The 10,821-nt window shown below is 38.6% G+C and overlaps 2 protein-coding genes across 2 annotated transcripts in view; both read right to left on the bottom strand.

Moving 5' to 3' along the window:
* Nucleotides 1-10,821, bottom strand: part of LOC116848023 — a 24,050-nt gene that overhangs the window by 11,807 nt on the left and 1,422 nt on the right. The gene's annotated exons all lie outside the window — the stretch shown is intronic.
* Nucleotides 1,674-7,035, bottom strand: LOC116848022. Its single transcript, XM_032823728.1, has 4 exons — nt 6,791-7,035; nt 6,436-6,666; nt 5,478-5,558; nt 1,674-5,399 (listed from the first exon to the last, which is right to left on the bottom strand). The coding sequence occupies exons 1-4, from the start codon at nt 6,825-6,827 to the stop codon at nt 2,068-2,070; spliced, it is 3,681 nt and encodes a 1,226-aa protein (XP_032679619.1). The 5' UTR covers nt 6,828-7,035; the 3' UTR covers nt 1,674-2,067.

A 10,821-nucleotide genomic window follows, 5' to 3' on the forward strand; every position in this document is an offset into this window, starting at 1 on the left:
TTTTGAATCGTCTATACCACTCTTTACATGTTGTATGTGATGGAGCTCGATCACCATAACCTTCTTCAAGTAATCGATGAACTTCTGCTACACTTTTTTTCAAATCAAAATAGTGCAAAAGCACATGTCGAAAAAACACTTTATCGCGTTCCATTTTTCACAAAGCGAAAGAAATTGTTGTTTAGGAAAATAATTATGTATGCTGACTGAATGTTATCGAGAAATGTCAAAATTAATCACAAACTACCTGTTTCGTTAGTAATGACTACTAGAACTGTTTGCATTGCCATCTAACATTTGCGGGCGGAAACTAAGTTAAGGTCCTAATACAATCGGTCAGTGAACTTTTACATCTGATTGATGTATATTTTGAGATCTAAAGGAATATGCCAATCAGGTGCAAGAGCTCACTAAGTGGTTATAGTAGACGCACCCGTTGTAAATTTCAATTTTAATTCATAGTGCGCTTAACTATGGATGTGTTTGGATCCTGATGTGACTTTGGAAACCTCGTGTAGCGAGTAATTATATATCTATACACACTAATGCATCGCTCACGCGGACTCGACAATTGTAAGTTAGTGCAGTTTGGCTACACTTTTTATAGTATCTACAATTTGATAAATTTTGCTTTTCCTACGTTATATTTTTTTGCCTATCTCGCGGCTCTTCACGAGAGGTTTTCACTGTGATTCCTGCAGACCTTTAAAATATATACATTCCTTTCAAAAAGGACGAGAGGCACAGTAGACTGAAAAATTACTTTTTAATCAGCAGCTGCAGTAATAAACACAAGAGAAAAAAATTTGGACAATCTATCGAGAGTTTTATCGAGAACTTTTGGAAATTAGAGTCCTAAATAATCAGAAATGTGCAAACAGCGCATTCAAGCGCTTGCGGATTGACTGATGCCCGTTTCTACCAACTTCAGTTAACTTAACTGACTGATTATTCCAACGGAATTGACCAATCGCATCTATCAATTCTTATTAACGAGAAATATGATTGGTCAATATCGTTAGAATAAAACGGGCATGAGCGCGATAATATTCACATTTATATAAAGGGAGTCGATTGTGTATTAATACAATGTGGTGAAAATTGCAAAAGTCAGCAAATTCATTAGATGTTGACCGATAAAATTGTAAATATTTTAGTAAATTCATTCAATTATGTAATTTTGACTAAGTTGAATTAGTACGTGATCAACTCCCAGGACATCATATGTATATAACATTGAAATTCTTAAAACAAATAAACACTTTATTTGTAATATCTAATAAAGTCATAATATTGTATTTAAACATATAGCGGTATAAAGACAATTTGTAATATTTGCATATAATTGTAATTATAATTTATAATATGTATTTAAAGAGATGAACAGACGATATACTCTTGAATACTCAAAACTATACTGTCTGCTCATATAAAAATAAATAATTGTTGTATGTAGAGGCTTTGATGTTGATAATTTACTTATTACATTAAATATTTCAGTTTTTTTACTATTATAATAATATATTCGTCTTTTCCTAGAATGTCTGTTACAAAATGAGTGATAAATTTAATAAATCTGTTGTATTTTTGACAATTATATATATATATATATATATATATATATATATTTTTTTTGTAAATTTTTGATAATTTCAATTAAAAAGAAAGCAATATTTGATTTACTTTCTCAACATATGTTTATTTAACATCTCTAATAAAATGTTTCTTTTTGCATATACAAATAAAATTATTACAAAATACTTTATTATTTTGCGACAGTCCCAAAGAAACTATCAGTGTAATGGTTGAACTTATGTACTTCTGATAATTTCAATTCTGAGAATTATTAGCCATTCCTATAAAATTACGACAATTTCGATAAGAAAAGCAGCAATAAGAAACTTACGATGTAGTTATCTCAAAACATATGTAATAGAAAAATGTATATTCATACGCACAGGCAGATAAAATTATCATTATAAAATATTATACAGTGTTATTGAATAAACGCTGAATGAACAGGGCGCAGATGGCATACACAAATAACAAATCGTCACGAAAGAACTTTCAATTCAGGTGGCTGCAAAACTGTTTAATTATTTTTCGATGCTTATCTTCCATTTCCATCATTTTCTTAACTTTTCTAACATCTTTTTTCTTGAGTGTCTTATTTTTACACTTCATTAACAAATCTTCCGCCACTTTTACCATGTAGGGTAGTTGATACGCGCGAGCCTGTCTCGTGAGTTTCTCTGCTTCCTGTCGAAGCACCTCTTTTGATTGTTTGTGTTTTTGGCGTGCCAATTTGCGTTTTGCCTTCGCCGACAATTTTTTACTTTGATTACTTGCACCTGTTACACTCACATTTGGCTCAGTTACCGGTAAATTAGTGTTAATGTTTACGTTAACTATTGACCATTGACTATTCTTTTTTTGGGAATTCCTCAATTGACTTGATACCGGCTCAACATCGAGCGGTAAAATATCCTTCGAATGTTGGTTTTCTATTGTGTTGTTAGTTCCTGGCTGGCAAATATTGACGTTTGCTATATCGATAACATTTGACATATTGTCAGGCACGTTCGGAACGAAAGTAAATGCAAAGGGATTTGCAACGGTGTCGATCTCCTGCAACGTGCATGAAGATGACGTTGTAAATGGTACCCAGGAGTTTACATCAGAATTTGGTTTATGTGTTGATAGGAATTCCTGATCTTGTATCAAACTCTGTTTCTCTATCCTAGGTAGCTTCATATCTTTCAGTATACTTAGTAAATTCGGTGGTGTATGAGGTGTAAATACGTTATTGTAACTAATAAGAATATCTAAATAAGCGAAAGTATCAAGTTGTTTGTTTGATGGGAACCGTTCATCCAATGTATTCATGTATCTACACAACTTACTATAGTGAAAACTATGTAATGGATGAGTGTGGATATATTTCAAAAGTTTCTTTTGTATGTCCCACAAATTTATCAGGTTGTAAAAATATTCCTTGTTTTTGATATACGTATTACCTAACTTATTCGTCAAACTATTCATGACATTGTAAAGTTTAAATGGATGCTTGATCTCTGTGGACGTGCCATGAAGGTTTAACGCTTTGAGAAAATCTCTCATCTGATTGGCATTCATGGGTAAATTTATGTCCAATCCGGACTTCTTCTCTATGAACGGAAGATTCAGCCAGTAGAGCAGCAGATCGAGTAACATGTAAATGCAGTTTTCCGGCGCAATTAGCTGTACTATTATTTCGGACTTTTTGCCGGCTAGTAAACCTATCGTTATCTCGAACTCGATTATCTTACGCAACTTCCTCAGGAAGATTGGGCGGGAAATGCCGTACGAGAATCTATTTTGCAAGAACTGCTTCGCTTCTGGATTCAGCTCATTCAGCTGAGAAAGATTGGTCACCAACATTCGCGCGTTCTTTTTAGAGCGAAAATTTCCGCAGCAATATATAACGTTAACAAACTTTAATTTAGTAAATCTCGATAACACCACTTGTTTTTGTGTGCTTTGCGCATATTGCTCGCCAGTTTTTGCAGTTATGTGAATTTTCGATGATGATGATGTGTCGGGAGGCAGCGGTGTCGTTTGCATTGCCGGCGTGTTCTCTTGCATTTGTTGCGGTGTTTTATTATTTTTCGATTTAAACGACGGTACATACGGATCCTTAGTGTTCTTCGAGATTCTTTCTGGAACGTTTCTCAACTCATACACGGGTCCTTCTGTGTAATTCGTCACGAACGCCGGAGTAAGGAAGTGTGTGGATTGATATTCCTTACACATAGAAGACTCGTGGCCGCGCTTGGAACAATTGCAGCAGTGCAGCTGACTTGCCGGTTTCATCGTATTACCTGGATTCCGCGGCACACCATCGATCTCTCGTGTTATCGAATGGTATCGTCGCCAGAGATCGGGACAATGCTCCTTTTTGTGCCCCACCGAGGAGCACATCGTGCAATACAAGGTGCGACAATGCTCGCAATTATGAATAAAGGATTTCTGCTTCTTACCGCAGGTCAGGCATATCTTTTGTGGGCAATGCCACATGATGTGGCCTCGTCTGCCGCACATGCGACAACACGTATTTTTTTTTAGTTCCGGACAGTATTGGTATGAATGACCGATTCGATAGCAATAACTACATTCGACGCTATACCAATATCTGCGGGGTCGCCTCGCCGGTATGAGCCCTATCATGTCATCCGCCAAGACCACCCATCTTCTTGGATCTTTCGGCATGGCGCGCTGAATCTCTTCGATATTAAAGTTTTCTTGGCCGCGCGGGTCATTGTAGAACTTCTTCAGCGATTTTGGTAACGGTGCAAAAAAATAATCGTCCCAGAATGAAGAATTTCGTTTCTCTTGAACGCTGCTCTGTGCTAATGGTATAACGTTCAGCTGATTGTTTTGCTGAATAATGCATTGTTGCTTTCGCGCGGAACTGTTGTTCTTTGTTCCCCTACTTCCATCGCCTTCTTCACCTCCTCCATTATTTTTGCTTTCACTTGGTCTCTTTTGGCTCATCACTAAATTATTGTTGGTACCACACGATACCTCCAATAATGTGTTCTCCAATGTTCGCATCGCATATCTAATGTCATACACAAGCGTCATACGTGTATTCTTTGTTTCGTCAGTCTCACCAGTCTGTAGAACGTTACAAACGTTTTGCTGCGTCTCTTGCGTTTGCTCCCCGATTCCTATTTCTTGTTCCTGCGATGTCTGACACAGTTCCAGAGACGCGCAAAGATCATCCGGGTTATTCGTTTTCGACTTGTCCTGTGATAGACTCTTTTTCGAACTCGTACCTTCGACTGACGTCTCTATCCTGTCTTGCACCGCACTCTTATACAATTCTTTGATTTCGTTAATGCTCCAAGCACCCCTCCTAAGCGTCCTATACTTTTGAAGATTTTCGTAAAATTCGTCCTCGTCAATAGTACTTTCGGCAATTATGTCTTGATGATCAAGCGACACTTCTATTATATCCTCTTCTGAACTAGATGAGGCTGTCAAGTCCACGATTCTCAAGTTATCTTTGGATGCATTCTTACCACGCAATCTTCCCTCGAGCAAATCATCCTCGTCTATTGAACTTTCAGTACCTTCATCGTCGGAGTCTTGCAGGTTGATGAGAAGTGGCATCGGCTTCGGTGATACTGGCACCTCCAAGATAGACTCAGAGTCGGACTCCTCCGAAGTTCCTTCTTGTGCATTTCTTGACTGAATTTCTGGTTTCATTTTTTTTTGTACGATGCTGTATTTAGTGTCTATTTCTGACTCGTCTACTGAAACAAAACTTTCTTTATATGACCTTTTCCGGTGCTTAATCTTTGGCTGTTTGGCAGATTTGTGCTTCTTAGGAGAAATTTCCTCATTTTTCCGTACTTCTGTAAATGAAAAGTTAGTTAAAATTCTGTTGTGAGTATTTACTATGTTTATGTATTATAGAATCACATGTAACAAACCTGCAATATTATTTGTTTCTTGCTCAGCTAAATTTCTTTTATTAGTCCGGATAATTTTTTCAGCAGCTGGTTCCTCTTGTCCTATAAAAATTTAGTACCAATAAACATCAATAAGCATTAACATCAATTAACATTAAAATAGTAATTTACTATCTTGAATGATGATTCTATATAGAAATGATTGTATATCACAGATTATTATAAGGCTGAAAATTCAAATGATGAAGAAAACAACAATGACTTGGCGAACCGATTATATGCCGAAATTTATTATCCATTGAATAACGAAATCGAATTAGGTGCCAATGTTTCCTCAAATGCTGTACCATTATCCAGTTGCATTAAAAAGAAATTAATAAATGGACATCATAGAATCATTTCTAAAATAGAATCTTTAGTCAATACATTGACTACCATATCATCCACATCTGGACATTGTGAGCCTATCATTTGTTTACAAGTAAACATTTCATCTATATAATCAGTAGTGACTTTACTAAGTATGTATAAAGATATAAAATACAAACAAGAAAGTATATATATTATCAATACAGGATATTGAGATGTCTAACCTGATGAGATTTGCAATATAGTAGTTAACTTACGAATACCTGAGAATCTATTGCACTTTATATTTATAATATATTAAAACATTCTCAAGCTTCTATATGAAACTTTTCATTTTGTGATGTTATATTATATAAATATTTTGATTGCAATATTTCATATATCTTATATTTCATCCTATACTATTATATTATAGTTGTATTCACTTTGGGTGTTTACGGACTATCATTCTATCTTCTTTCCGCATGTAACGAATGATAAAAATAAAATGATGTTTACAACAAGTATGCATCCAAAGCAAACATGGCCTATATATTTTACTTTATAATAATTTTATATCATACTATGTTTAATATAGTTATTATATTTTACTGTATCATAATTTACTTACCTCTGGTAACTTTAGGCTCTGGAATCACCTTATCATTGAAGTTATATTTTATACCTTCTTGTCCATTTATTGATTCCTTTATAATGCAACTGAATAATGGTACAGCATTTGAGGAAACATTGGCACCTAATTCGATTTCGTTATTCGATGGATAATAAATTTCGGCATATAATCGGTTCGCCAAGTCGTTGTTGTTTTCCTCGTCGTCCGAATTTTCAGCCTTATAATAATCTGTAATATGCAATAATTTCTATTTAAGAATATAAGGAAAAACATAATATATGTCAACAAATAATAATTGAGACGTCTAAGATGTATTTCTAAAGTTTATGTTGAGATAACATAAGTTGCTAACCTCTGAACGAATTTTCACTAAAAGCGTTTTCAGACATCTTTCTTACAAGTATTTCTTGATACTTCTTGATTAATATAAAAAATACTCTGAGAATATTTCTGCGAATGTGTACAATTCGTAAAGCTTCTATAAGATTTGTCTATACAAAACAAACAAGATTTGTAACAACGAGAAAGCACGTGTATCACATCTCACAGATGAATTATAACATACACTAGCAATCTCTAGAGATGCGTTCGGGAAGGACGCTACTAATGGAATGTGAACACTGTGTTGATGTCTAAAGCCCATTCTACAATTGCGTAAGCGTAGTCGTGAACGTAAGAGTCACCAATCCGAATGTTTTATTCACTGATTGCTTTACTCTGATTGGTTGTCGTAATCACTTACAACCACTTACAACCATGTTCACGCATTGTAGAATGGGCTTACATACCATGGTGTAAAGTCAGCGGCATACGATACTTGTTTCGTGCTAGATTAGTTGCTGGATGGAAATACTCTGTTCTGATTGATGCATTTCCACCCATCTTCAGAAATGCACGAATTAGAACAGAATATTTCCATCCACAAGCAAATCAGCACGAAACAAGCATCGTATGCTGCTGGCTTGAGGTTGAATTCCCATTGAGCGCGTCACGCGTCGAGTCGTCTGCTACGTGACGAGTTAACCAATCAAATCGTTCCATTGGAACAAGTGCGTCGTGCGTCGCGCACGCATCATCCCAATTACAGGATTTGATTGGTTAACTCGTGACACAGGCAGACGACGCAACGCGTGACGCGCTCAGTGGGAATTCAGCCTAAAGATCTACAAGAGTATAGTAGAGACATCTCGCGGAGAACCCGAAATTAACGTTTGTATTTTACCAAATGTTGAGCAAATTACAGAGAAAATCGTAATATGATTATGATATTCTTAATCAGGAAAATAGTCCCAAGAGTGCAACAGAGCGTTTTTTGGGAAAAAATGTCGAAAAAAATGGCCTAAATTATTGTGAGTGAACGTTAGGTTGAGGTGCAGTACGAGTCTATATTTTAATTAATTAAAAAATTTTAAGAACCTAACGTCAAAATCGGGCTATGTAGTACCTTTAGTACTAACGCAAGAAAGATAAAAAAAATTCTTCGGTGAGTGAATATAATATATATGAGATAAACTTTGGTGAGTGCAAATATTACGGTAAGTGTAGTACACAGACTTCTATACTTTACTAGACTGCTAACTTGTTATGTATAAAGAGGCCAAGTTGTTATGTACAAATGGAGTATGTACACGCACCGGCGTTAATGCCGTCCGAATATCCGTGTGACTCGCACACGATAACGCGTCACTCATACACTGCTGCGTGTAGGTGAGCCAGGAGCAGCACGGAGTGGCGGAGGGAGCTAGCGGTATACGATCGTCGGACGCTTGGAGAGAGAATAGTGGTGGGAGTCGCGGCGATCTTCCATTCTCTATCGCAAACGTAAGAACGAGAGAAATAGCATTATAAGACGTCTGGACAGAAATGCCGTCCTAAAATACGTGTGACACACACTAAGAAAACGCTTGACTCACACTGTCTCGTCTATACGTGAGCAATACGCGGTGTCCCGACGACTGTTTCGCTCGCTCGAACGTTCATGCATTTTTCATTGTTAGCAAGGAAATTACTGTAATGTAAAAATCTTGGGGAAAGGTTTTTAGGAGGCTTTGACAAATGCTTCTTAATAGCTACTCTTGAAAAAAAAATAAATATTAGATTTATTTTAATATAGAATTCTGAACCAACATAGAATATGTTGCAACAATATAACGTTTGTGTAGGTTGTCGATCGAAGAAGAGTATTTTTAATTTTATTGTTGCATAAACACGCGAGATATAATTATTGCAAAAATTCGCAAGTAAGATCTCAATTGAGATTTGTATCTGATGGAAATAATTTATTGAAAATATAATTAACTTTTGCTGAAATGCTTTTGAAAAGCATTCACAATTTTGACCCAATTTCATTAAAATTTCATTATAGTTTCATTAATATTTTAATAATATTTCATTAAAAATGTAGAAAAATGCGGTGAAAAATCATTATTAATTAAAATAGATTGAGAAAATAACGTATAATGGAGAAAATAATGTATAATGAAATATTATTTTGTCTAAATAATAAAAAAAAACTATAATTTCATATTTTATGTCGTTTCATTTATTCGTAAGAATCGAGTGGATTCTCGATCCCGTGTCACACGGCACCCATCTTTAAATGACTATGCGCTGTTCAGTACCTAACCTCAACGATCGTACGGGAACTGGTGATGGCAATGCGCTGTAACGATATCGTGGTGGATTGTATTTACAATATACTCTTGTAACGTTTAAATTGTAATGACATATGTCATTACATTTTTAAACGTTATAAAAGTATATTGTGTGGCGTCTCAGAGAGCGAGACTCCACGCAAGATGCATCGCTCCTATTTAAAGGGACGTTTTCGGAGCGCACCTTACGCACCGTCCTTCCAGAAACCGCGAGGCTCGCGACGCGTTTCTGAGAAACGCGGCGGGGCAGCGATAAGCGCGAGCCCGCGATGAATTCGCGGAAGCGCGGGACCTGTACCGAATTCGGAGAATCGCGAGCCTCGCGATTTCCGAAGAGGGGCAACGGTAAACGCAAGCCCGCGACGAATTCGCGGAAGCGCGGAACCTGCATCGAATTCGGAGAATCGCGAGCCTCGCGATTTCCGAAGAGGGGCAACGGTAAACGCAAGCCCGCGACGAATTCGCGGAAGCGCGGAACCTGCATCGAATTCGGAGAATCGCGAGCCTCGCGATTTCCGAAGAGGGGCAACGGTAAACGCAAGCCCGCGACGAATTCGCGGAAGCGCGGAACCTGCATCGAATTCGGAGAATCGCGAGCCTCGCGATTTCCGAAGAGGGGCAACGGTAAACGCAAGCCCGCGACGAATTCGCGGAAGCGCGGAACCTGCATCGAATTCGGAGAATCGCGAGCCTCGCGATTTCCGAAGAGGGGCAACGGTAAACGCAAGCCCGCGACGAATTCGCGGAAGCGCGGAACCTGCATCGAATTCGGAGAATCGCGAGCCTCGCGATTTCCGAAGAGGGGCAACGGTAAACGCAAGCCCGCGACGAATTCGCGGAAGCGCGGAACCTGCATCGAATTCGGAGAATCGCGAGCCTCGCGATTTCCGAAGAGGGGCAACGGTAAACGCAAGCCCGCGACGAATTCGCGGAAGCGCGGAACCTGCATCGAATTCGGAGAATCGCGAGCCTCGCGATTTTCGAAGAAATTTAAAGCTCACCGATAGTAAACACCATTAAAGAACCAGAGTATAAATAGCGGACGAAATCGCAAGAAGAGCAGACTCCGTTCTCGACCTCGACCGAGGAACGATCTAGAGAGATCAAACAATACAGAGCAATAAGGCAACTGGGAGCCAACTCTCCTCCAAGGAGAGCACTACCGTGCCGTACGAGTCCTGGGTAGGCATCCTGAAGCCCTACAAGGAGAGACCCTCATACACGGCGAGGATCTCCGAATACAACCTGGGACGTGAAAGCCGACCGCTCTCACCCCGGTATTCGTCTCCACTCGAAAAGGTGTCGTCACCGGCCCAGGCTCACCGGGCAACGCAGACGTCGCCAAGGAAGCCGGTACTCATACCGGGCGTCGCCAGGATCCCGACGACACCCAAGAACCCGGATCCACGCATTAGCACCGTCAGACACTCTGTGTCACCACGCAAGCTCGCACGGCCAGAAAGGTTCCGAGCTCACGGCGGCTCGCCGAAAAAGCCAGCACTACCTGGGACCGTCCGGAAGGTCTACTTCCACGGATCCGGCCCTGGAAGGGAACCACGACGCGAAAATAACAATAATGCATACAGACACGACACACACACACACCTTTTGTACTCACAATAAAAATGTTCTTATCTTTCTAACAGAGTACAATTCTTGTGTGTACCTTCCTACTGCGAGCGCGATTATACTATAAGGCTAAGATCTTGTGAACGCGAAGCTAACGCAA

The sequence above is a fragment of the Odontomachus brunneus genome, unplaced genomic scaffold (genome assembly GCF_010583005.1).
Source record: "Odontomachus brunneus isolate Ranch 3 - 2012 unplaced genomic scaffold, Obru_v1 Obru_scaffold_087, whole genome shotgun sequence".
Classification (NCBI taxonomy): Eukaryota; Metazoa; Arthropoda; class Insecta; order Hymenoptera; family Formicidae; genus Odontomachus; species Odontomachus brunneus.